Source organism: Stylophora pistillata, chromosome 13, assembly GCF_964205215.1.
Source record: "Stylophora pistillata chromosome 13, jaStyPist1.2, whole genome shotgun sequence".
In the NCBI taxonomy this organism is placed as follows: Eukaryota; Metazoa; Cnidaria; class Anthozoa; order Scleractinia; family Pocilloporidae; genus Stylophora; species Stylophora pistillata.
This window is the reverse complement of record NC_142531.1, coordinates 9082821-9110559: the sequence shown is the minus strand read 5'-3', so window position 1 is coordinate 9110559 and position 27739 is coordinate 9082821. Positions and strand designations below refer to the sequence as shown.

Genomic DNA, 27739 nt, shown 5'->3' with positions numbered 1-27739 from the left:
TTAATTATGCATTCCACTTCATAAAAACTAAATATAAAGGTTTCTTTGCAACACTCTATGCATAATTAATGTTGGGGTTATATGGAACTCTTGCTTCACGAGTTCGAATATATCAGCGAGGAAAAACCCGTTTAAACTGTTTAATTGTAGGGGATCGTCAAACCAATATCGGTGTATTCATTTACTTAGTTTTTGTCCTGATGAAAACATATTTATCAAATCGTCAGCTTGCTTGTGCGTGCGAAGTCTAAAACTAATGCAAGGGCTAGAGTTAAGCAGACCCTTTGTTTGGCAAATTTAGATGATTATAAAATGAGTAAATTGTGATTTAGTGAAAGGGAAAAGTCCAGAAACGATCCACCCTTTCTTTCTGAGCACAGCTTGACATTTTCGTAACTGCTAGGATCTTGTCACAACTTAGAGTAAGCTTTTACGCCCGCCTGGATGTAAATAGTATCCTAGATAACACTCTGTGAAATGGTATCCTTTGCTATTTGCAAATTGCAAATGTCAGGAAACTTTTATTCGTAACTTCATATTTTCATTGAATAAGTGACTTCATCGTTTACCTTAACTTACTTGTGTACCCTCAATTTAAAATTTAATGTTCCGATGTCAGCCGGCATTAATTTGCCAGGTACTGGACAGAAGAACATCTTTTAATGACGAAGTGCTCGGTATCTTTTGATCGCTTTACCAACTTTATATTGTTTGAGATTGTAATTCTGGTAGCTTATTACGAAGTACAATCATTCAAAAGTGGTGGTGGTTGAAAGTAAGAGTTGGTTTCGTTCAAGTAAATATCCACCGGGGGGACAGATACAGCTTATCTAAGCATCGTTTAAGTGTGAATTGAACCCATCAACGTTATAATTATTCATAAACAGACATGAGTGGATTTACCGTTCCAACCCGGGTCCGTTTTTCTGGAAATTCCATACGAAAAGAGCAACAATTCCATTGGATTTCCAGGTGCACAATAAAGATATAGAAGGTTCTTGTCCATTTGTTTCTCTGCGATCTTTCCCCCTCCTCTGTGGATAAAGTTGGGTGGGGCACCCACCCTGAATCCCACAACAATGTTTATTACAGATATACCTATAATAATCAAATTGTAAGATTCAAGGAACGTAGATAAAACAAAAAATACGATTGGACGTACCAGTGACACAGCTGTGGTTATCCTTTTCCCACCAGAAGCACCGATTACGAGGCGTACAATTCCACTTTTATCAGTTAAAATGGTGGGACACATGGAGGACAACGGTCGCTTGCCTTTCTCAGGAAAATTAACTGGTGAAGGAGAAATACCATCTACTCGTTTGTCTCCAGGAATATCAAAATCTGCCATCTCATTGTTGTAGATGATGCCTGTTCTGGTGGATCGATATTTAGCGCCGAACCTGTTGGAAAAACATAACAAAACAATTTCGTTACTGTTAAAGAATGGCACATGTTATCATGATAAAGATTTTACAAACTGCTGCGAAATTGACAAGTGACGTAAGACTCAAGTCCTAACCAACATTTTGGTGTGTAGTATCGTTGAGTGTACGTATTTGTACGAATTTTGCAGTACTTAATCGAGCCCCTAGGGCGAGCCAAAAGACAAACAACGAGTAGAAAATACTCAGCGATACTACACTCCAGGTAATTTACTATCCAACTGCTGTATTTTAGTTAGATATAGACTAGGTTTACACTAGAGGAAATTGTTCCGGATTCGTGATGAATCCGAAACGTTTTAGTACCGGATTGATTCTGCCGTTTATACGAAAGTGGACGAATCCGAAATAAAAACTTCCCGGTTTGGTCGTGTCTCCGGAGATTTTGAATCCGGAGTTTAAAGTGGGAACTTTGAATCCGATAACTTTTGAATCCGGAAAGTTTAGTCGTGTAACCGCTTTTTTTCTCGAATCCGCGTGCAATCTTTTGAGTTTGCGGTGAAACCAAAATGGATCTGGTGCTAACATTGTTGGTGGTCTCCGGTTGGCTAATCTTGTTGCAGGTTCAGGCCATAAATTTTATCATGTGTACCGCAGTATTTCTGAAGAAACGCAAATTATTTTTGTAAGGAAGTTTAACGTCAGCCACAGTTAATCGCCAACGACGTAGACTGCTTGGCATCTGTCCAACTCAAATTTGCCTCAATGGCATCTGGATCTACTCTACCCTTTTTTGAGGGAGGCATTTTCACTTTGTCGATCGAACGACGAACACTGGGCTTGGTAACCATTCCATTTCGAATGTTCCTGGAGTTATCGTTGTGTGTAACCGGTCAGGAATCCGAATATCCTTTCAGTGTAAACGCCTACGAATCCGAATGCTCCAAAATTGATGAATCCGGAAACATTTATGAATCCGGAAAACTCTCCTCTAGTGTAAACCTAGTCACAGAGACCGGTTAAACAGATTTATTTTACAATACAAAATAACTAACTGTCAAATATCGCGTGCTATTATCCAACTACACTTCGTAGAGTACAAATAACGCCATAGACGAGTACAAACATCACGCGGTATTTGTACTCTAGAGTACCGGTTAAACAGGTTTTCTCGCATCGCGCAAGCAAGGAATTGAATTATAGTTACGAAAAAAAAATGGCGGACAATTTGAATCATATTTCAAATGACGAAGAGTTAGAATGGCTGGCAAATATACATCCAAGTTTATGAGATGAATCGAAAGAAGAAAAACAGCTAGACTACTTTAAAATTTTTTCATTATTTGAAGAAAACAGAAACAGCAACACGACAACGCGCCAATTCCGTTCCGCTTCGCATACTTCCGTCCCGTATTCCCCGTAAATAATAAATATCCGCGAAATTCGCCCGCACTGAAATAACAGTTTGGTGTGTTGGATAATAAATAACTTACTAGACGTTTTGTTGTGTGGTATCGCTGAGTATTTTTACTCGTTATTTGTATTTTGACGAGCCCGTAGGGCTCGTAAAAATACTCAGCGATACTACACAACAAAACGTCTAATAAGATATATATACTTGTAGTCGATTTGCGCGTTATTTGTACTCTACTTGATGCTGTTGGATAAAGAATGCACGGATTTCTGAGGTTATACTTACGTGAACGTCTCTATTTTTCGAGTTGAGCCATAACATGCTGATAAGTGAGCTTTAAATACTTAAAAACAGGAGTACCTTTTTTGACTGCGCGAGAGCTGGTACTAGTCTCGTCCGACAAAATTGTAACATAGATTGTAAACAAAGTCAGGAGTCTGAGGACAATTATTTTTTGTATGTTTTTTTCAGGTCAACTCACCTCATGTTAATAGTGGATGTCACAGAAACTGCATCTCCATTTTCGTCCAGAACAGACACGTGTGTCGTACCGTAATCAGCGTTCGAAAAGGAATTCCCGTAATACGATACATTCTTGTAAGTCGTATTATCCCGTATTTTTTGACGTAGGTAGTCACCTAGTAGTGGATCTAACATCATTCGTGCTTTCTTTGAGGAAAAAAGTAAAAGTTGCAACATGTTACCTGAGTTTTTGACCCTTTACAAACTTACATCAGTTTGCTTATTCCCCATTCTGTTCTCTTTACATTCAGGAATAAAAACTCTTCCTTAATTGTTGATCGTTTCCTTTATTCTTATCACCTTCATTGCTTTTGCTACAATTCAATCACAGGTTGGTTCAAAAATTGCATCGAAGAAAACTTGTGCTTACCAATTACTATCTGCAAAAAAGAATCAAGATGAATACTCGTGGTCTTCTTGATGGATCGAATTTCATTTGGTCACGGACGTTTTCTTGAGCTTGCAGTGTAAGGAGGGGTGGGTGGAGAGATTTGAGGGGAATCACACGGTTTTCAGCCTTTTTTCTGGGCAACGGAGGGGAGATCAGTCGTTGTTAGTGATGTATGAAAAGAGGAGGGGGGGATTGTAAAAGATTAACTGCCAAATAACTGCAATAAGGTGGGATGAAAATGATATTAGAGGGCCATATGGCCAGGAAATCGGGTAAATTTTATCGCGAAACAACCAAATTCCTCCGACTCACCACGGCAACGAATAATGACGAAGCAAAAGAACAAGAATAAAAGTTTCTATTCTTTGGATATCCAGGAAACATGTGCGCTCTTCGGCAAAGTGTTTTTGTACCATAAAGGCTTGTTACTTTGGACTACTTTGGTTATGGGTTGACAAGCCTTAACCAAACACCCAGTTGGACAGAAACTAATGAAAGTGTCACTCTTGTACCACCTGTTACATGTCACCTACCCCTACTATCCCGATATGAAACTCGGGATCTCCAAGGAGACTGCGCCATGCATAACTGAACTTAAAGGACTCAATGATTCGGTGATACGTAAGCACGTCATCGCGAGCTGATGATGGAATGTCATACCCTACAATGGAAACAGTCCAGATCAGAAAGCTGGTTTTATAAATCTTTTGAGTAAAAATTTTACTTAAGTGGCTTGGCGTGAAAAAAAAGTCGTAGTAGGGTAATGGGTCAACCAACACTGTATGGAGATGTGCTTTCATTTTCTTTAATTTTAATTCAGCTTTAGCTAAGTTAAGGTCACGCATACTTATTTTAAACAGCCTCAGGATACTTGGATGATGGCGTGTTTTCGATTAATTCAAAAGACAAAAAAAAGTAGTCTGTCATTTCAACATTACATAAAGCACTTAATTAGAAAGGGAACTTTCCATATGCTTTCGGAGAGTTTTCTCTATAAGAAAGTTAAACGTCGTTTGGTCAACAACTCCTACCTCTCAAAATGTTTAGGATAAGTGCCAGCACAGCGCCACTCGTCGGGGGTGGAGTCAGGTACATTCTCATGTTCGCGATGTTAGTCTGGTATGGCTCTCTTATTATCGGCTTATAATTTCTTAAATCTCTGTCAGTCACCTTCCCGGTCTCATTGACTTCCCTCATGTCATCTAAAATGTCAGTAGCGAGAGTTCCACTGTAAAAGGAGTCAGGTTCGTCACGTACTGTTTCCAGAGTCTTTGCGTACTTTTCGTTCTTAATTTTATCTCCTTTTTTAAACGGCGTGTTTTTATCAGTAAAGAGCAGCTCTCTGAAATATTGAAAGTGAAAGAAGTGAAGACTTTATTAGCACTGTTATGGCAGTCGGAGAAAACAAAAACTGGGATCCCCGCGAGAAATCAAACCCCAGACGTTTAGAATCCCTGCTCTCCCATTTAATTGGCAACTAATTGTCTATAGTCCCCCCTTCAAACTCTGGCGGTTGATCCCTTCTCCCAGTTCACCTTGTAAAAACATGCGATGCCCGGCCCCCCAAAAAATCCTCCCCTCCCCTCCCCAGGTTATATATATTTACTGGTCCCTCAGATTATTTGCTTTTGTGCGCATTGCAGTGGCAGTGAGCATAACCGGTTTATTTGTTATTTGTGATCAGTGCTACTTTAACACTGATAGAGCGTGTTATCTACATTAGAGTCAGTCACCTCAATCCTGGGTCGTTTTCAATATATTTTATAATATTTTTCGTCGTCTGCAGTGCATCATCCAAAGCTGGAGTTACTTCAAATCCATCTTTGGCCAAATCAATGGCGGGTTGGAGAAGGCGTTTCCACGGTAACCGACCATGTCGTTTCCAAGCCTCGTACAGACCGCGCACCTCACCGGGAACAGCAATAGACAGACCACCTAAAGTGATAAAATGATCTGGTGGGTGTTTTTGTGTGATTTTTTTTTTTCAATGTTTAAAGATTACTCGATGAATTGAAAAAACACTCAAACTAAGGTCTGTTTAGGAAAGGTATAAAGGTTTAACCGTATATTATTGCATGCGGACCATTGTTGTAATTATGTGGCTCAATGCAAGGCAGTCTCTGCAGAGACCTTTTAAGTGGTCCAATAAATTGTATAATGAAATCTTGTAATAGTTGTAATAGTTCCTCAAAGTCCTTGTAAACAAGACTTGATTGGCGGATTTACGTGACAGATATGTGAGGAGGGCACCAAGGAAGGAAAATTTGTGTTTGTGTGATTAGTGAAGTTTATAGGTAGATCATTTAATTTGTACAGGACTGGATATTAAGCCATATAAACTGATATTTAACAAATGGAGAGTAGTTTAGCGTGGCTGCATTTCGTCCGCAACATTTTGACCACCGATGAACATCGTTGTCGATAAATGTACAGACCATGCTAAACCAACCTTAAGTTGGCGTTTTTTTCGAATTTTTAGCTTCTTAATCATGTCGTTGGTACTGTCTGTTTAGGTAAGGTATTTCCCTTGACGGACATTACTAGATATGGGAAACAAGGTATTTAAACATTTATTTTGACGCGCTTATTTTCTTGCAAGATTTAAAGTACAGTCAAAGATTCCAAAACTTTGAAGTAGAGAAGGTAATGAGGTTTGCATTCATTAATAATAATAATAATAATGATGATAATATTTAATATTTATGTAGTGCAAATTAACGGAAGATATCAGGAGGATATGATCAAATGCGCATCTTGAAATACACTGAATTAGGGAAAAAAATCAATTAATCTATTGAAGCGGAGTAAGCAATAATTTAGAATTATTCATTAAGGCAGAGGTGATAATATCCAACACTTTCACCAACACAGAGGAGAAGGATTGTCTTAGTGTATATTTATATGTCGCAGAGACCAAACAATGAGTTTATATCTGTTAATATACTAAAAATTGTCGGAAGTTAAACTCTTGACGCGCAGATATGTTTCACCGGCTACTCGGAGATGAACACTTCATGCTAATCACTTCCGACTTCCGAACTAGCCAATCAACGCGCGCGAAAAGTACTATTTGGTATATATTAATCACTATTATTGCTTCCAAAAAGAAAATAAAAAACATCCAGAAAAACAAAATTAATGACCTATCTCGGCTTTTTCCCTGTTACCCTTGAACATGTCCTTGTCGGCTGTGGCTGGGGCAGTTTCTCTGAAGTCGATGACTGTTGCTTTCTTTAATGTTTGATTGTACACCAACATCACTCCCCCACCTCCTATCCCGGATGAGTGCATGCTGACCACACCCAAACAGAACATGGCAGCGATGGCAGCATCCACTGCAGAACCGTTAGCTTTGAGGATCCCGTTTCCGATTTCAGAGCATTTTGGTGTATCCGTGGCAACGGTCCATCTATCGTAGCTGCCAGATGATTGATCGGTGGAACCTCCTAATATCCAACCAAGAAGGCCACTCATCCCCAAAAGTGAAATCACCCCCGTACCCACAACTATTGTGATCCTCCTAAAAAGAAAAGAGTCAGATTAAATTATTGGCTTGATTTTAGGTCGTAAAAACTGAATGCTAGTGTTTGCCTCAAAAAGGAAAGAGTTAGAAGGACATAATGATTACAATATGTCATGAGAAATAATATTGTTTATTTAAACAAGAAGTCCTCAACAGTTGTGGCGCACGAGTGGCGGTGAGCACAAGATATTTCCTTTATGATAGACTTCCCTTTAATTAATAATGAATAAACAAGCCAAGTGCTGTTTTCGGTCAAAAGATAGTCCCTTACGAATTGTCAGTTTTGTCACGCAAACGAAGCGACGGTTATAATAATAATAATAATAATAATAATAATAATGGAAGTGGCCGATGTCACTCAGTGCTAAGGAACATATGCATGCAGAAAGCTGTAGTCTCTAGCTCCCTTAATATTGCCAGGACTTTCAAGGTCCTATCGGACTAAGTTCTTCCAACGACGTTAGTTTTAATTATAGGTTTTAAACATTTATCTCCATTTTAGGGTCTATGGCTATACCATTTTAGAACTCCTAGGTTTATTTGTGTCTGGACTTTTAAGGTCCTATCGTACTAAGTTCCTTAAACGACGCTTGGTTCAAGCATATTTGTTTCCTTCTAGGGTCTAGGGACACAATTTATTAAAGATTAGCTTTTATCTATGTAGTAGTGACAAATGAATAGGCTACGCCTTTGGCGCCCTATATCAATTTTATTTTGTAATCTGAAGCATTCAGAAGTGTATACCATAATAATAATAATAATAATGACATTATTTAAAGAGGGTTAACACTTATAGCCAAAGGCTAATAAACTTATGGCTCTCGGAATATAAAATTACAAACTGAGTTAAAAACCTAAATTTATGAGAGACGCGAATCAAACTTCCGTAAAATATAGATATAAATAGCTATAAAAGTTCAATCCTAAAATGGTCTAAATGTTGCTGCGTTGCGAAGATCGTTTTAAATAAATGAGTTTTTAAGGACTTAAAGAAGTCTGATTTTCTGATATTTAGGGGCACATTATTCCAAAGTCTTGTTGCCGATAGAGCAAAAGAACGGCCTCCTTCAGTCTCACGCTTATAATAAGGATTGATAGAATTAAAGCTAGCATACCGCGTGCTTCTGTCATATCGTGTATTGTTAATTGCTAAGTGTTCATTGCGATAGTTCAATCGGAAGAGAGCCATCTACGCGCTTATAAAAAGTAGCAGATTTGTTAACTTTACTCTGTTCGTAAAAAGGTATTCATCCCAGCTTATTAAAAAGTGTTAGAGAGGGTGCTCGAAGGTCGCGTGAGTTACTTTGTTTTGAAATTAGAATTTGAATATGCATCAAATTTTCTTCCCTGGAAGAGGGATTAGTGCTAATCATGGATTATATTTTAATGGTATTTGTTGAAAATATTTTCCGATATGCGTGCTGGAAACAAACTTCACACAGCGATACATTTTGAAACGGTGAAGATCTGAGAGATCATGAAAATGCTTCTCAGCTACATGTTAGAGTAAAGATGTCTTTCGCAAGCGATATAAATGCACATTTTAGTTGCTGTATACTGACAAGCATGTTAGTTGATTTTACTTGTAAGTTGTTGTGGTAAAAAGTCTAGTCCCAGTTAACTTCGAATGATCTCCACTAACCTGGGGGCGTAAATGAAATCTAAATTATCAAAGCGATACGAAGGATAAGGATAAGTATGTCGTTGCCGGTGTAGTTTTCTGGGAAAACCACGTGCTATCACGCCATTCAGCAGTAAATAGTTCGAGCTGGAAAACTCCATGAACTACCTCTGAAGCAGAAACTTTCAGTTTGTAGAATATGACATTTTTTATCTTCTGTTGCATTCTGTGTCATCACTGGTTACATATTTGAGGTTAAAGGGGTTGAAAATTTTGCAGAATGTGAATCGATTTTGGGTAATGCTTTCCATAAGTTTCCACACTTTGGTTCTGTCCGGACATGTAAGTTCATCACAACGAAAACTGCACATCGCATACACGGAATACTGAGAAGAAAGCTGATAATGCTTACCAGTTTTCCCTTATCGTAGCTTCCATTTGGCGATGAAAATGCGTCTTGGACGTTACAAGAAGGTGTAAAGGTCCAGCTCGATTCTAGCGGATTTCTCAGAAATCGTTAAGCCAGACAACCCGTGCCCCCACTGCTAGGGCTGTCTACTCAATCGTCTCTTGTTCTCAAATTTCTTCGACTGAGTAACACACTTAAAATGTTTTATAATACGTTAGGTATAAGAGATGCGAGCTCAGTTTAATGAGCTTTATGATATTTAAGCCGTTTCTCTGATAGAATATTATATTAAAGGTCCAGATTCTTCACATATTAAACTCATTGCAACATTTTGCTTATGTCTTATCGGGTAACGCCAACATCCGGTGAAATCGCCCTAAAAATACGCAGTTTTTGTCAAACTATTGTCTTTCGTTCCCAAACTAGGATATTTTTGCCAAATGTACCACCGGAAGTAAGCTGATGGATAACAAGCTGGACTTGTTTTATCACGATTTCGGCATGGCAGTTTTACATCTTTTTGGCACCGGTGTGATGTAAATATTACAAAGCCTGACCGGTCAGGAAACCACCGCGTCGAGGAAAACTGGAATAACTTGACAGCGCATGCTTTGAATTTAATTGTTTCGCCACATCTAAAATAATGGAATAAATTTGGCACATTTTAATAATAATTTTATGGTGTTTGCGCCGTTTGCGGCATGGCAAAATGACTTCGAAAGTACTTGATCTTGTTCCGTGCTTTCTTTTTGCTTGCCGCGTGACAGTGTCTTCGATAGGAGACCACTTTGAAGGTGAAACTGAAATGGCGATTCAAACGCGAAGTTCAGCTGGATTCGTCCTTCGTATACTTACGCAATCAACTAGTAAGTAAAGATATGTAAATATGTAATTAACAAATGGTAAACACCACAGCGCACACTATTGAGTTATGGTGCACGCGGGAGGTTGCTAAGCACGAAAGAAACGTAAGAGTCGCTCGAGGCGATAGCCGAGAGCGACTTTAGCTGCTTGAGTGCTTAGCAAACCTCCCACGTGCATCCCTAACTCAATAGTGTACGCTGTGGTGTTTACCATTTTTTTTATAACATAACATTGATACATTGTAGCTAAAGAATTCCCTTTTATTTAACAAATCTTACGTGACCAGGAAAAACAAGCGTGCGCGGAAAAATAGTCTTTGCATTTGCTCACGCCAGTAGCGTACACCCATGGGCAAATGGGGGACGCTAAATTGACCAATCAGAACGCGCGCTTTACTTTGGTTATGTTATAATTATATTTTAAGGCGGTCAATCAATTGATCGAATTATGCCTAAAATTATGCTAGCATAATCTATAAATGCCTCGCTACAAGCAGAGATATTCTTAGCGACAATTCTCGGTTGGAAATACTTCTCTTAATTGCTGCGTTATGAAGTGAGGCTGGCTGAATCTTGAAGTGCTCTTGATATGGCTATCAAGCAACGCGAAGTTTGTTTTCCTAATTAGAACCCTTAACCATTATATGATAGTTTTTATTACATCGCTTGCAGCGCCCGTGGGCAAGATGAAGCGAATCCTGTGTTCTGATTGGCTACCCGAGCGCCAGCGGGCAAGATGGGCCCATCTTGCTCGCTCGGGATTGCCCGTATTGATCCCGCGCAAGACAAAAAATGGAATTAGAACTAAGTTCGTAATTCCTGCACAATTTCGGCCATGGAAATGCAGAAAGTGACAGAAGATAGTCAATCCAAAGAAAACAGAAACGATTCTTGTTGGAAACACAGTTGACTTTCTTTCCCGGATCTCGATCAAAGTAAATTAAACAAGTCATTCTTAATTCTTAATAAAGCCAAATCATTTTGCAATATAATAAATCCTTTATTAACCAAGCTTGTCAGGTCAAGATGGCTGAATATTAGCCTCGTTCTTTTTTCGCATTTTTATGGACCTCGACTTCCTTTCGGCCACAAAAATGCAAAAGAAGAACTCGGCCGAAATCCTGCTATCTTGAACTCACGCTTGGTTAATAAAGCGTGTATACAGTGAATTGCGTCATTTGCATTTCTCTTAAGTATCGCTATTTTTTAATAAGAATGACTGTGTTATGAAAAGACTGAGAAACTGACGTCATCATGCAATCTAGTGTTTTAAAGTGAGTTAAAGTTAGTTGACAAAACTAAAGAGTGTTCGGGGACACAATTTCTATTCACCCGCGGGCGCGCCATGCTTTCTTGGGTCAGACTTCGCTTCTTTTTTTCCTCCCGGTTCCCTATAAATTGTCTGCACCACGGCGAACCAATCTTTGCCGATGACGTTGTGACCCAGTTCTTTTAAGCCTTCTATTACGTAATCTTGAATGCGATATTCCCCACCGGCTTCATTTTCGTAAGTTACACTCTGATCAGGTACCAGTTGTGAGTGTAATCGAGGTTTGTTTACCGCCTCAGACAAGTCATAACCAAACCAGAGTTTGTTCATTAACACCTGCAGGTTCAAAAGTATATTTTTGCATTAATTTGCACCAATATGCACCCATGACGAGCTTTGCCCACCAAAAAAATTTATGCAAATTAGGCTAAGCCGGATCTGAGTTCCGCCTGGCAATTATTAACTGTAAGAGAAGATCTCAGTTCGCGCCCACAGCACGTTCAAGGTGTTGCGGAAGAAGTTTCTGTAATTACTTTTTGGCACTTTTCGGCGTCAAAATTGCATAGTTTGGGTAACCCAAAACCCTTAAGCTGACCTTTCTTGTCATAACACGAATGTTTTCCAGAAAGGGACACGCGGTAATGTCAGTGTCTCTCGTGTGCAGGCATTTTTCCAGGTAAAACCCTCGCGTGGAATCAACTCATGTTTAATTTAACGCTCCTTTTATGCGCACAATGTAAGCCAAAGCAATTTTATAGTTAAACGTAAAGATCAGAATATTTTCTTCTAAGGATGATAAATGATCGACGCTGAACTAAATTATACGTTGAAGAAAATGCAAAACGGCATAACATGTAAAAGAGGAAATTTGGAAAAATACGAAGTTACGGAAACCATGAAAATCTTCGATTTTTAAGAAAGGAAATTTTTATAATTCCAAGCTAAGTAAGCTTTTCTAGTGTTTCATTCTTTAAGGCTTTGTGTAGAGCGGGGCCTTTGTTTTATAAACCGTAAAACTTAGTGACAAGTCGAAAGGGCTCGCTCTTGGTTATGATACCAAAGAGTAGAGGGACACCACGGTGATCTTCCAGGTGTTTGATCATCGTCGCCGCTCGTGGTGTACTTCGCTACTTAGGTGAGCGAGATCGACGTTCTTCCTCTCTTTAATTCTGACAGCTGTGTGAAAGACCTGATCCTTACAATGAAAAACGGTCGATTGTGCTTTTTCAGTGGCGGCTTTAACGCTCGTCCATATTCAGCGCTTATCCTAAACATGCATGGCATCTCTAGCTATTTACAAGACACGCTGCGATGTATTATTCGTCCATGTTCAACACAACAACTGCGCTAGTGAGATAGAGAATCGAAAGATCACATTGTTGCGCTCGAAGAACTGCGGCTCGAAGAACTGCGCTAAGTTTGCCAAGTTCTACAATGGACAACAGATCGTACGACCTCCCGCAAGAATAAGGACAAGGTCTATCAGTTACAAGCAATGGATAAATGGAATTGTAAAAAGTTTTAATTCGTCCGTGCATCGAAAGGCCGATGGCATGTAATTTTGCTCTTTTCCGTTCTTCACACACTCGAATAGCTGTTAAAATTAAATTTAATTGCGGGTTGTGCAGTCAAAATATAACGTCGCCCAACATGGTTTTAGTTAAACCAGTGTCTTCTGAGGCGCTTCCACCAAAATAATTTAGAAGGGAACAACAGCGCTAACCGATTTAATATCTTCTCAAGAACATGTCAAAGTCTATTAAAACGCAGAAATTAAAAATAGTAAGAATTGGTGGTTCATGTTAAAAATCATTAAAGAACAGTTCTCAGTTTGGCTCGATAGTGCTGTCACTTTGCACTCGTTGTTCATAGTGACTTACTCATTACTTTCAGTATTTGTTCGAGCTTTTCTTCGACGAAATAGGGGACATACAAGAAATCGCAATTCACCCCTAAAACAAAAATAATAAGCTCTCCTAATTGGACACCAGATATGACTGCGTAGTAATAATTGCGTAGTACGCGAAGTTGCAGTGTGAGAAAAATGAGTGAGGAAAATAATTTTAAGTGCTGTACAGCGCGGTTTTTAACATAGATTACCTTGCTAAATGACCTGCTTGTCTTAGATATTTATGATAATATAGGAAGGTCCCCAAGGAATACTAATAACCCGGCGTGTAATTTTGTGATTGACAAAACCTGATAACTCAGGTTTATGTTTGAAAGGGCAAATCATTTAGTACATTTCACTCCAGAAGTAAATAATCTCTTAACTTTCGTAATTATTATTTTGGTTTCAGGCAAATGGTGTCGAGTTGAAAGATACTAAGTTCCTGAAACATACATCCAAGCTTTGTTAGCAGGCATGCCGAATGCTTTCATAAACGTGCGAGGGTAAAAATACATTTGCGGCCCCCTGTATGGAGAGAAAAATCCAAAGTTTTTTATTACAGGGATGGTAGAGTGAATGATGTTATTTCTGGTCTGAGTCATCAAAGTTCTGTACCATTAGAGTTAAGAAAGGCTATCGGGGGAATATGGAGGTAGCTGCAAGTAGTAGCTGTTAAACTCTCAACAAGCTTTACAGGCGGCCAATTAAAGAGCATGGGGCAAGAAATCAAGCACGATTCTCACCCAGTAAACTAAAATGGTTGTTGGAAATTGAGATGGACGAGCAACCAGAGAATTTTAAGTAATCTGGTGGCCTGATCTTTTCTCAGGCTCTAAAAATGGGAAACTGACCTTGCGATTTTATGTTCCTAAAGTGATACTTTGATTTCAATGATGTGTAGTACACAGTCTAGTTGACTTGTTCGTCATGTTTCCATAAATTTAGTAGCTGTTTCTTGGCAGTTTTTGTAAGTTTGTTTTAAAAAACGATAAAATGTGTTTTCCATTTAGAGGAACAAACTTGTCTGTAGAAGGCTAAGATTAAACCCTGAATACAGCAAAATGACCCTGTAATATTAATGCAATTCATGTCTAGCTGGGCGCACTATACTCTGATGCCCTTCATTCTGTTGTAACCAAATTCAGAGGAAAAAAAAAACACCTGGAAAAACTCTTAGAGGGATAATATCTGTGGACTTTCACCATTTCTATGGTCATCAGGAATGACAGAATAAAGCAGTAACTGTTCACAAAGTCTTAATTCACTTAACTGAAAGAATAATGAGTTGGAGGGAACTATAGGTCATTTTTTTCCAAGCATCTCTAATAATTCATGATGGAAATAGTAATAACATTGATAACAATAATAATGATAATAATAATAATAATAATAATAATAACAATGATAACAATAATAATGATAATAATAATAATAATAATAATAATAATGATAAAAATATTTACAATAGTTAGAGAAATAATGTTCATTATCCTGATGGTTATAATTCCTATGATTATTTCCATTAATCTAATCATTATTATTATCATTCATATTACTATTATGATTATTTCAATGTTTATCTATGAACAAAATAGTGTTATTGTTAGGCTAGCTGAATGAGTATCCAAGTGATTGAAACTGGGGCAAAAACAAATTAAGAAAAGACAGAAAAACCCCAAAAACTGTTCAGGACTGCAATTCTTGAGTTGGCTCATTGTGAAAGGTTTTGGGACTTCATTAAGCTAGTGCTGTCTGTAGTGGGCCCTGTGTCAAAGAGAGAAGAGTAGCAGCTGAATTAACAATTGTAATAATAATGAAGACAATGATAGCATTGATTGACCAAAGTGCCTCCGACTAATAACAGATGATACGTGACAAACAGCATAAGCAACACATTTTTCAAAACAAAAAGAGCAAGCTAAAACTACCATCAGATAAAAATAACTGTCCATAAAAGACTGACTGTATAGAGCTGAAAAAAATAGGGACTGGTTCTGCCATCAGATAATAACAGTCCATAGACTGACTACCCAAGAGAAACAGAACAGATTGGTGGTTCTGCCATCAGATAACAACAGCCCATAATGGACTGACTACCCAAGAGAAACAGATCCACCTGTTAGTTCTGCCATCAGATAACAACAGTCCATGGACTAACTACCCAAGAGAAACAGAACTAGGCAGGTGGTTTTGAATCAGAAAACAACTACTTAAGACAAGCCCTCTGTACAATGTGTCTTAGAAAATCTTCTGCATTCTAACAATCTATTGAAGAGAAAAACTATCAGAAACACTTGAATTTCTACTTGGGGGGAGGGAAGGGGGTAAATAAATGAAAATCTACTTGCCTCAGCATGCCATCCTCATTGAGCAGCCTATTTCATTTTGAAAATGATTCAATCACAATCATGAAGATAATGATAACAATAACAAAATCAGTAATAATAATGATAATTATAATAATCATAACAATAACTACAACGACAAAGTCCGTGTTAGTCTGGCCTCTACCTTGCAGAAAATACAGCCCACCAACTGAAGCTGAATTCTTTAAAGGCATTGTATTGCAATTGGTCATTGAGGCACTCAAGACACCTCACCACGACAAGGTACGAACATTGAGGTGGAAAAAAGGGTCTGTAAAATTGACTCCATGCTGATTCGAGATGAGAAATCTGTGTTCGAAGCTTCTTCAGTTCCACTCCAAGGGAATTTACTCAAGCTGATCTTTCGGTAAGTTAGGAAGCGAGCTCTTCGGAGTCGTGACTGAGTTTGGCGCCAAAAGATAAATTTTTCGCGCCTTCGGGCTCAAAGTCTAGCGTGGCGGAGTTCACCAGATTTACGATAGTCATAAATCCCGCAGATTTAATAAGTTCGTCGGGGATTGTTTATTACGAAGAAGATAGACCAGCTATTAGACAGAACGTGAACACAACGTGAACGAGGTCGGGAATCCTGGCTAACCCCACTACTCCGAACGATGAGTTGGTCGGCTGAAGTTCCCGCGTCGCCACACTTTGGATTTCGTCGGGAAATATCTTAAATACATCGCATATGAAATATTTACGCAAAGGAACGTCACATACCTCTTTCAAAAGTAGATACCAATGCTTGCAAGGGTCAAGTGTGGCACTTGTAATCCTGCAAAGACTCTGCGTGGTTAAGTTAGCCGGTGGAAAGCCGCACGTCGAAAATCCGACTGCCTCTATGACTTCATTTCGAATGGTTTCGAAATCGAAAACATGATGCTTTTCGACATTTCGACATGAAAAATCTCGTCAAGGTTTAATATTACAATATTGGTAAGAATTTAACCAGGATACGAGGCCAAGTCGTGCGACCGCCACGGGTTTTGTTCCAAAACAATAACATCGTGTACTACTATCGCAAAGCGTGAACACTGATCGATCCACCAAGTAACGCAATACTGGAAATTCGATACAGTTGTTATTCAGGTCGTACGGCACATGAAAATTGCGATATCTTTTGTTACTGTTTTATGGCAAACCAAGCGAAAGAATCATACCTAAATAATCGAAAGAGAGGCTTTTCGAATACGGCGCCTCGCCGGTATTGCCTCTTCTGTGAAAAGGAAGGATCTTTGAAAGACTACGTGATTAAAAATGTCGTTAAAAGGAAACAGGCAGAAACAGAGAAAACGCAGTATTTTATGACCATTACACGCACAACAAACTTCATTTCATTTCATGATTTTGATTTTCATCGCCAACAGATGACCCCGCGTTAACTCGCACGCAATCGCGTATCTCTCGTGGATTCGTGGGCGCTAATCTGTATAATTACATTGTGGTGTAATTAATGTGATGACAGCCACCCAACGCCTTCTTCCCCAAACCTCGGCACCAGTTTACGATGCCTGCTGAGAATTTTTTTCTTGAGCAAAGCTCGTCATGATATCTACAGTAGCATAGCACTGCCAGTTCGAATCCGCTCTGAGGAGGATTCACTGAATCAATATCAACCCTCATTTCTGAGTAAATCTTCGATTCTACCAAAACCTTAGGAAATCTTGGTGTGTCTTACCAAATCTCTTCATTGCAGTTTTAACAGCTGCGCGACAGTATTATTGAGGACGCATGCGTGCCGGCAAAGTTGACGTTCGGCAGCATGCCAATGGACAAAGAACAAAATGGTGGAAATAGTAAGTACTTGGTTACGAAAATTTCCTTATACGTCCAGCTTGTCTTGTCATAAGTCAATTGTAGTTATAACTGTAACAAGTGTTTACGCAGTTCAAAGTAAATGCCACTTGTTCTCGCACTCGCTTCGTTTTTGAATGACAAACTCTTGCTAATTTTAGTTTGCTATGATGGCGGGCAGCTCGCTTAAATGCGTTATTTCGAGGCGTAAAGTCTGAAAATCACGAGTGCAAAGAGTTCAATAGAACCCCATACATTAATTATGCATTCCACTTCATAAAAACTAAATATAAAGGTTTCTTTGCAACACTCTATGCATAATTAATGTTGAGGTTATATGGAACTCTTGCTTCACGAGTTCGAATATATTAGCGAGGAAAAACTCGTTGAAACTGTTTAATTGTAGGGGATCGTCCAACCAATATCGGTGTATTCATTTACTTAGTTTTTGTCCTGGTGAAAACATATTTATCAAATCGTCAGCTTGCTTGTGCGTGCGAGGTCTTAAACTAATGCACGGGCTAGAATTAAGCAGACCCTTTGTTTGGCAAGTTTAGATGATTATAAAATGAGTAAATTGTTATTTAGTGAAAGGGAAAAGTCCAGAAACGATCCACCCTTTCTTTCTGAGCACAGCTTGACATTTTCGTAGCTGCTAGGATCTTGTCACAACTTAGAGTAAGTTTTTACACCCGCCTGGATGTAAATAGTATCCTAGATAACACTCTGTGAAATGGCATCCGTTGCTATTTGCAAATTGCAAATGTCAGGAAACTTTAACTCGTAACTTCATATTTTCATTGAATAAGTGACTTCATCGTTTACCTTAACTTACTTGTGTACCCTCAATTTAAAATTTAATGTTCCGATGTCAGCCGGCATTAATTTGCCAAGTACTGGACAGAAAAACATCTTTTAATGACGAAGTGCTCGGTATCTTTTGATCGCTTTACCAACTTTATATTGTTTGAGATTGTAATTCTGGTAGCTTATTACGAAGTACAATCATTCAAAAGTGGTGGTGGTTAAAAGTAAGAGTTGGTTTCGTTCAAGTAATTATCCACCGGGGGGACAGATACAGCTTATCTAAGCATCGTTTAAGTGTGAATTGAACCCATCAACATTATAATTATTCACAAACAGACATGAGTGGATTTACCGTTCCAACCCGTGTCCGTTTTTCTGGAAATTCCATACGAAAAGAGCAACAATTCCATTGGATTTCCAGGTGCACAATAAAGATACAGAAGGTTCTTGTCCATTTGTTTCTCTGCGATCTTTCCCCCTCCTCTGTGGATAAAGTTGGGTGGGGCACCCACCCTGAATCCCACAACAATGTTTATTACAGATATACCTATAATAATCAAATTGTAAGATTCAAGGAACGTAGATAAAACAAAAAATACGATTGGACGTACCAGTGACACAGCTGTGGTTATCCTTTTCCCACCAGAAGCACCGATTACGAGGCGCACAATTCCACTGTTATCAGTTAAAATGGTGGGACACATGGAGGACAACGGTCGCTTGCCTTTCTCAGGAAAATTAACTGGTGAAGGAGAAATACCATCTACTCGTTTGTCTCCAGGAATATCAAAATCTGCCATCTCATTGTTGTAGATGATGCCTGTTCTGGTGGATCGATATTTAGCGCCGAACCTGTTGGAAAAACATAACAAAACAATTTCGTTACTGTTAAAGAATGGCACATGTTATTATGGTAAAGATTTTACAAACTGCTGCGAAATTGACAAACTGACGTAAGACTCAAGTCCTAACCAACATTTTGGTGTGTAGTATTGTTGAGTGTACGTATTTGTACGAGTTTTGCAGTATTTAGTCGAGCCCCTAGGGCGAGCCAAAAGACAAACAACGAGTAGAAAATACTCAGCGATACTACACTCCAGGTAATTTACTATCCAACTGCTGTATTTTAGTGAGATATAGACTAGGTTTACACTAGAGGAAATTGTTCCGGATTCGTGATGAATCCGAAACGTTTTAGTACCGGATTGATTCTGCCGTTTACACGAAAGTGGACGAATCCGAAATAAAAACTTCCCGGTTTGGTCGTGTCTCCGGAGATTTTGAATCCGGAGTTTAAAGTGGGAACTTTGAATCCGATAACTTTTGAATCCGGAAAGTTTAGTCGTGTAACCGGTTTTTTTCTCGAATCCGCCTGCAACTTTTTGAGTTTGCGGTGCAACCAAAATGGATCTGGTGGTAACATTGTTGGCGGTCTCCGGTTGCCTAATCTTGTTGCAGGTTCAGGCGATAAATATTATCATCTGTACCGCAGTATTTCTGAAGAAACGAAAATTATTTTTGCAAGGAAGTTTAACGTCAGCCACACTTAATCGCCGACGACGTAGACTGCTTAGCATCTGTCCAACTCAAATTTGCCTCAGTGGCATCTGGATCTACTCTACCCTTTTTTGGGGAAGGCATTTTCACTTTGTCGATCGAACGACGAACACTGGACTTGGTAACCATTCCACTTCGAATGTTCCTAGAGTTGTCGTTGTGTGTAACTGGTCAGGAATCCGAATATCCTTTCAGTGTAAACGCCTACGAATCCGAATGCTCCAAAATTGATGAATCCGGAAACATTTACGAATCCGGAAAACTCTCCTCTAGTGTAAACCTAGTCACAGAGACCGGTTAAACAGATTTATTTTACAATACAAAATAACCAACTGTCAAATATCGCGTGCTATTATCCAACTACACTTCGTAGAGTACAAATAACGCCATAGACAAGTACAAACATCACGCGGTATTTGTACTCTAGAGTACCGGTTAAACAGGTTTTCTCGCATCGCGCAAGCAAGGAATTCAATTATAGTTACGAAAAAAAGAATGGCGGACAATTTGAATCATATTTCAAACGACGAAGAGTCAGAATGGCTGGCAAATATACATCCAAGTTTATTAGATGAATCGAACGAAGAAAAACAGCTAGACGACTTTGAAATTTAATTCATTATTTGAAGAAAACAGAAACAGCAACACGACAACGCGCCAATTCCGTTCCGCTTCGCATACTTCCGTCCCGCATTCCCCGTAAATAATAAATATCCGCGAAATTCGCCCGCACTGAAATAAGAGTCTGGTGTGTTGGATAATAAATAACTTATTAGACGTTTTTTTGTGTGGTATCGCTGAGTATTTTTACTCGTTATTTGTATTTTGACGAGCCCTACGGGCTCCACTCGTAAAAATACTCAGCGATACTACACAACAAAACGTCTAATAAGATTTATTAAAAACTGAATCCTTGGATAATGCAATTCAAGACTTTTTATTGGCTTAGCCATCATGGTATATGAGCCAATATACCATAATCTGCAAATATGGTAGCGTGCGCGGCGGGTTAAAATTAAAAGGGAGCTAAAAAATTTAAGATTTGGTAAGAGTTGTTTAATATCTTAGGGGCGTTTTTAATAAAACAATTATTCCACTCGCGCTTGTTGGATATGAGATGATTATTATAGCCAACTCGGCGCTACGCGCCTCGTTGGCTATCTATCATCTCATATCCAACGCGCGCTCGTGGAATAATTGTTAAATATATACTTGTAGTCGATTTGCGCGTTATTTGTACTCTACTTGATGCTGTTGGATAACGAATGCAGGCAATTAACTAGAAATTGCACGGATTTCTGAGGTTATACTTACGTGAACGTCTCTATTTTTCGAGTTGAGCCATACCATGTTAATAAGTGAGCTTCAAATACTGGAAAACACGAGTACCTTTTTTGACTGCGCGAGAGCTGGTACTAGTGTCCCGTCCGACAAAATTGTAACTTAGATTGTAAACAAAGTCAGGAGTCTGAGGACAATTATTTTTGGTATGTTTTTTTCAGGTCAACTCACCTCATGTTAATAGTGGATGTCACAGAAACTGCATCTCCATTTTCGTCCAGAACAGACACGTGTGTCGTACCGTAATCAGCGTTCGAAAAGGAATCCCCGTAATACGATACATTCTTATAAGTCGTATTATCCCGTATTTTTTGACGTAGGTAGGCACCTAGTAGTGGATCTAACATCATTCGTGCTTTCTTTGAGGAAAAAAGTAAAAGTTGCAACATGTTACCTGAGTTTTTGACCCTTTACAAACTTACATCAGTTTGCTTATTCCCCATTCTGTTCTCTTTACATTCAGGAATAAAAACTCTTCCTTAATTGTTGATCGTTTCCTTTATTCTTATGACCTTCACTGCTTTTGCTACAATTCAATCACAGGTTGGTTCAAAAATTGCATCGAAGAAAACTTGTGCTTACCAATTACTATCTGCAAAGAAGAATCAAGATGAATACTCGTGGTCTTCTTGATGGATCGAATTTCATTTGGTCACTGACATTTTCTTGAGCTTGCAGTGTAAGGAGGGGAGGGTGGAGAGATTTGAGGGGAATCACACGGTTTTCAGCCTTTTTTCTGGGGCAACGGAGGGGAGATCAGTCGTTGCCAGTGATGTATGAAAAGAGAAGGGGGGGATTGTAAAAGATTAACTGCCAAATAACTGCAATAAGGTGGGATGAAAATGATATTAGAGGGCCATATGGCCGAGAAATCGGGTAAATTTTATCGCGAAACAACCAAATTCCTCCGACTCACCACGGCAACGAATAATGACGAAGCAAAAGAACAAGAATAAAAGTTTCTATTCTTTGGATTTCCAGGAAACATGTGCACTCTTCGGCAAAGTGTTTTTGTACCATAAAGGCTTGTTACTTTGGACTACTTTGGTTATGGGTTGACAAGCCTTAACCAAACACCCAGTTGGACAGAAACTAATGAAAGTCTCACTTTTGTACCACCTATTACATGTCACCTACCCCTACTATCCCGATATGAAACTCGGGATCTCCAAGGAGACTGCGCCATGCATAACTGAACTTAAAGGACTCAATGATTCGATGATACGTAAGCACGTCATCGCGAGCTGATGATGGAATGTCATACCCTACAATGGAAACAGTCCAGATCAGAAAGCTGGTTTTATAAATCTTTTGAGTAAAAATTTTACTTAAGTGGCTTGGCGTGAAAAACAAGTCGTAGTAGGATAATGGGTCAACCAACACTGTAGTGAGATGTGCTTTAATTTTCTTTGATTTTAATTCAGCTTTAACTAAGTTAAGGTCACGCATACTTATTTTAAACAGCCTCAGGATACTTGAATGATGGCGTGTTTTCGATTAATTCAAAATACAAAAAAAATACAGTCTGTCATTTGAATATTACATAAAGCACTTAATTAGAAAGGGAACTTTCCATATGCTTTCGGAGAGTTTTCTCTATAAGGAAGTTAAACGTCGTTTGGTCAACAACTCCTACCTCTCAAAATGTTTAGGATAAGTGCCAGCACAGCGCCACTCGTCGGGGGTGGAGTCAGGTACATTCTCATGTTCGCGATGTTAGTCTGGTATGGCTCTCTTATTATCGGCTTATAATTTCTTAAATCTCTGTCAGTCACCCTCCCGATCCCACTGACTTCCCTCATGTCATCTAAAATGTCAGTAGCGAGAGTTCCACTGTAAAAGGAGTCAGGCTCGTCACGTACTGTTTCCAGAGTCTTTGCGTACTTTTCGTTCTTAATTTTATCTCCTTTTTTAAACGTCGTGTTTTTATCAGTAAAGAGCAGCTCTCTGAAATATTGAAAGTGAAAGAAGTGAAGACTTTATTAGCACTGTTATGGCCGTCGGAGAAAACAAAAACTGGGTTCCCCGCGAGAAATCAAACCCCAGACGTTTAGAATCCCTGTTCTCCCATTTAATTGGCAACTAATTCTCTATAGTCCCCCCTTCAAACTCTGCCGGTTGATCCCTTCTCCCAGTTCATCTTGTAAAAAACATGCGATGCTCGCCCCCCCAAAAAATCCTCCCCTCCCCTCCCCAGGTTATATATATTTACTGTTCCCTCAGATTATTTCCTTTTGTGCGCATTGCAGTGGCAGTGAGCATAACCGGTTTATTTGTTATTTGTGATCAGTGCTACTTTAACACTGATAGAGCGTGTTATCTACATTAGAGTCAGTCACCTCAATCCTGGGTCGTTTTCAATATATTTTATAATATTTTTCGTCGTCTGCAGTGCATCATCCAAAGCTGGAGTTACTTCAAATCCATCTTTGGCCAAATCAATGGCGGGTTGGAGAAGGCGTTCCCACGGTAACCGACCATGTCGTTTCCAAGCCTCGTACAGACCGCGCACCTCACCGGGAACAGCAATAGACAGACCACCTAAAGTTATAAAATGATCTGGTGGGTGTTTTTGTGTGATTTTTTTTTTTCAATGTTTAAAGATTACTCGATGAATTGAAAAAACACTCAAAGTAAGGTCTGTTTAGGAAAGGTATAAAGGTTTAACCGTATATTATTGCATGCAGACCAATCTTGTAATTATGTGGCTCAATGCAAGGCAGTCTCTGCAGAGACCTTTTAAGGGGTCCAATAAATTGTATAATGAAATCTTGTAATAGTTGTAATAGTTCCTCAAAGTCCTTGTAAACAAGACTTGATTGGCGGATTTACGTGACAGATATGAGAGGAGGGCACCAAAGAAGGAAAATTTGTGTTTGTGTGATTAGTGAACTTTATAGGTAGATCATTTAATTTGTACAAGAGGACTGGATATTAAGGCATATAATCTGATATTTAACAAATCGAGAGTAGTTTAGCGTGGCTGCATTTCGTTCGCAACATTTTGACCACCGATGAACATCGTTGTCGATAAATGTACAGACCATGCTAAACCAACCTTAAGTTGGCGTTTTTTTCGAATTTTTAGCTCGTTAATCATGTCGTTGGTACTGTCTGTTTAGGTAAGGTATTTCCCTTGACGGACATTACTAGATATGGGAAACAAGGTATTTAAACATTTACTTTGACGCGCTTATTTTCTTGCAAGATTTAAAGTACAGTCAAAGATTCCAAAACTTTGAAGTAGAGAAGGAAATGAGGTTTGCATTGATTAATAATAATAATAATGATGATAATATTTAATATTTATGTAGTGCAAATTAACGGAAGATATCACGAGGATATGATCAAATGCGCATCTTGAAATACACTGAATTAGGGAAAAAAATCAATTAATCTATTGAAGGAGAGTAAGCAATAATTTAGAATTATTCATTAAGGCAGAAGTGATAATATCCAACACTTTCACCAACACAGAGGAGGAGGATTGTCTTAGTGTATATTTATATGTCGCAGAGACCAAACAATGAGTTTATATCTGTTAATATACTAAAAATTGTCGGAAGTTAAACTCTTGACGCGCAGATATGTTTCACCGGCTACTCGGAGATGAACACTTCATGCTAATAATCACTTCCGACTTCCGAACTAGCCAATCAACGCGCGCGAAAAGTACTATTTGGTATATATTAATCACTATTATTGCTTCCAAAAAGAAAATAAAAAACATCCAGAAAAACAAAATTAATGACCTATCTCGGCTTTTTCCCTGTTACCCTTGAACATGTCCTTGTCGGCTGTGGCTGGGGCAGTTTCTCTGAAGTCGATGACTGTTGCTTTCTTTAATGTTTGATTGTACACCAACATCACTCCCCCACCTCCTATCCCGGATGAGTGCATGCTGACCACACCCAAACAGAACATGGCAGCGATGGCAGCATCCACTGCAGAACCGTTAGCTTTGAGGATCCCGTTTCCGATTTCAGAGCATTTTGGTGTATCCGTGGCAACGGTCCATCTATCGTAGCTGCCAGATGATTGATCGGTGGAACCTCCTAATATCCAACCAAGAAGGCCACTCATCCCCAAAAGTGAAATCACCCCCGTACCCACAACTATTGTGATCCTCCTAAAAAGAAAAGAGTCAGATTAAATTATTGGCTTGATTTTAGGTCGTAAAAACTGAATGCTAGAGTTAGAAGGACATAATGATTACAATATGTCAGGAGAAATAATACTGTTTATTTAAACAAGAAGTCCTCAACAGTTGTGGCGCACGAGTGGCGGTGAGCACAAGATATTTCCTTTATGATAGACTTCCCTTTAATTAATAATGAATAAACAAGCCAAGTGCTGTTTTCGGTCAAAAGATAGTCCCTTACGAATTGTCAGTTTTGTCACGCAAACGAAGCGACGGTTATAATAATAATAATAATAATAATAATAATAATAATGGAAGTGGCCGATGTCACTCAGTGCTAAGGAACATATGCATGCAGAAAGCTGTAGTCTCTAGCTCCCTTAATATTGCCAGGACTTTCAAGGTCCTATCGGACTAAGTTCTTCCAACGACGTTAGTTTTAATTATAGGTTTTAAAGATTTATCTCCATTTTAGGGTCTATGGCTATACCATTTTAGAACTCTTAGGTTTATTTGTGTCTGGACTTTTAAGGTCCTATCGTACTAAGTTCCTTAAACGACGCTTGGTTCAAGCATATTTGTTTCCTTCTAGGGTCTAGGGACACAATTTATTAAAGATTAGCTTTTATCTATGTAGTAGTGACAAATGAATAGGCTACGCCTTTGGCGCCCTATATCAATTTTATTTTGGAATCTAAAGCATTCAGAAGTGTATACCATAATAATAATAATAATGACATTATTTAAAGAGGGTTAACACTTATAGCCAAAGGCTAAAAAACTTATGGCTCTCGGAATATAAAATTACAAGCTAAGTTAAAAACCTAAATTTATGAGAGACGCGAATCAAACTTCCGTAAAATATAGATATAAATAGCTATAAAAGTTAAATCCTAAAATGGTCTAAATGTTGCTGCGTTGCGAAGATCGTTTTAAATAAATGAGTTTTTAAGGACTTAAAGAAGTCTGATTTTCTGATATTTAGGGGCACATTATTCCAAAGTCTTGTTGCCGATAAAGCAAAAGAACGGCCTCCTTCAGTCTCACGCTTATAATAAGGATTGATAGAATTAAAGCTAGCATACCGCGTGCTTCTGTCATATCGTGTATTGTTAATTGCTAAGTGTTCATTGCGATAGTTCAATCGGAAGAGAGCCATCTACGCGCTTATAAAAAGTAGCAGATTTGTTAACTTTACTCTGTTCGTAAAAAGGTATTCATCCCAGCTTATTAAAAGGTGTTACAGAGGGTGCTCGAAGGTCGCGTGAGTTACTTTGTTTTGAAATTAGAATTTGAATATGCATCAAATTTTCTTCCCTGGAAGAGGGATTAGTGCTAATCATGGATTATATTTAATGGTATTTGATGAAAATATTTTCCGATATGCGTGCTGGAAACAAACTTCACACAGCGATACATTTTGAAACGGTGAAGATCTGAGAGATCATGAAAATGCTTCTCAGCTACATGTTAGAGTAAAGATGTCTTTCGCAAGCGATATAAATGCACATTTTAGTTGCTGTATACTGACAAGCATGCTAGTTGATTTTACTTGTAAGTTGTTGTGGTAAAAAGTCTAGTCCCAGTTAACTTCGAATGATCTCCACTAACCTGGGGGCGTAAATGAAATCTAAATTATCAAAGCGATACGAAGGATAAGGATAAGTGTGTCGTTGCCGGTGTAGTTTTCTGGGAAAACCACGTGCTATCACGCCATTCAGCAGGAAATAGATCGAGCTGGAAAACTCCATGAACTACCTCTGAAGCAGAAACTTTCAGTTTGTAGAATATGACATTTTTTATCTTCTGTTGCATTCTGTGTCATCACTGGTTACATATTTGAGGTTAAAGGGGTTGAAAATTTTGCAGGATGTGAATCGATTTTGGGTAATGCTTTCCATAAGTTTCCACACTTTGGTTCTGTCCGGACATGTAAGTTCATCACAACGAAAACTGCACATCGCATATACGGAATACTGAGAAGAAAGCTGATAATGCTTACCAGTTTTCCCTTATCGTAGCTTCCATTTGGCGATGAAAATGCGTCTTGGACGTTACAAGAAGGTGTAAAGGTCGAGCTCGATTCTAGCGGATTTCCCAGAAATCGTTAGGCCAGACAACCCGTGCCCCCACTGCTAGGGCTGTCTACTCAATCGTCTCTTGTTCTCAAATTTCTTCGACTGAGTAACACACTTAAAATGTTTTATAATACGTTAGGTATAAGAGATGCGAGCTCAGTTTAATGAGCTTTATGATATGTAAGCCGTTTCTCTGATAGAATATTATATTAAAGGTCCAGATTCTTCACATATTAAACTCATTGCAACATTTTGCTTATGTCTTATCGGGTAACGCCAACATCCGGTGAAATCGCCATAAAAATACGCAGTTTTTGTCAAACTATTGTCTTTCGTTCCCAAACTAGGATATTTTTGCCAAATGTA

The 27739-nt window shown here is 38.7% G+C and overlaps 2 protein-coding genes and 1 long non-coding RNA gene across 3 annotated transcripts in view; all 3 read right to left on the bottom strand.

The window, feature by feature from the left end:
• LOC148717503 (glutathione hydrolase 1 proenzyme-like) overlaps positions 1-9413 on the bottom strand; it is an 11700-nt gene extending 2287 nt beyond the window's left edge. The window contains exons 1-7 of the mRNA XM_088743788.1: positions 9269-9413; positions 6856-7232; positions 5446-5647; positions 4744-5054; positions 4246-4373; positions 3281-3468; positions 1163-1403 (exon numbers count right to left, since the gene is read on the bottom strand). Coding sequence (XP_088599914.1) covers positions 1163-1403; positions 3281-3468; positions 4246-4373; positions 4744-5054; positions 5446-5647; positions 6856-7232; positions 9269-9294 — 1473 coding nt within the window. The 5' untranslated portion in view covers positions 9295-9413. The remainder of the gene's footprint in view (positions 1-1162; positions 1404-3280; positions 3469-4245; positions 4374-4743; positions 5055-5445; positions 5648-6855; positions 7233-9268) is intronic.
• A 955-nt stretch (positions 9414-10368) lies between these two features.
• LOC148717501 (glutathione hydrolase 1 proenzyme-like) lies at positions 10369-27440 on the bottom strand. Its single transcript, XM_088743789.1, has 8 exons — positions 27298-27440; positions 24907-25283; positions 23494-23695; positions 22791-23101; positions 22292-22419; positions 21326-21513; positions 18868-19108; positions 10369-11734 (listed from the first exon to the last, which is right to left on the bottom strand). The coding sequence occupies exons 1-8, from the start codon at positions 27321-27323 to the stop codon at positions 11453-11455; spliced, it is 1755 nt and encodes a 584-aa protein (XP_088599915.1). The 5' UTR covers positions 27324-27440; the 3' UTR covers positions 10369-11452.
• LOC148717502 (uncharacterized) lies at positions 12990-16927 on the bottom strand. The gene is made up of 2 exons (XR_015994875.1): positions 15638-16927; positions 12990-15053 (listed from the first exon to the last, which is right to left on the bottom strand). It is a non-coding gene; the product is annotated as an uncharacterized LOC148717502 (long non-coding RNA).
• Positions 27441-27739: the final 299 nt, after the last annotated feature.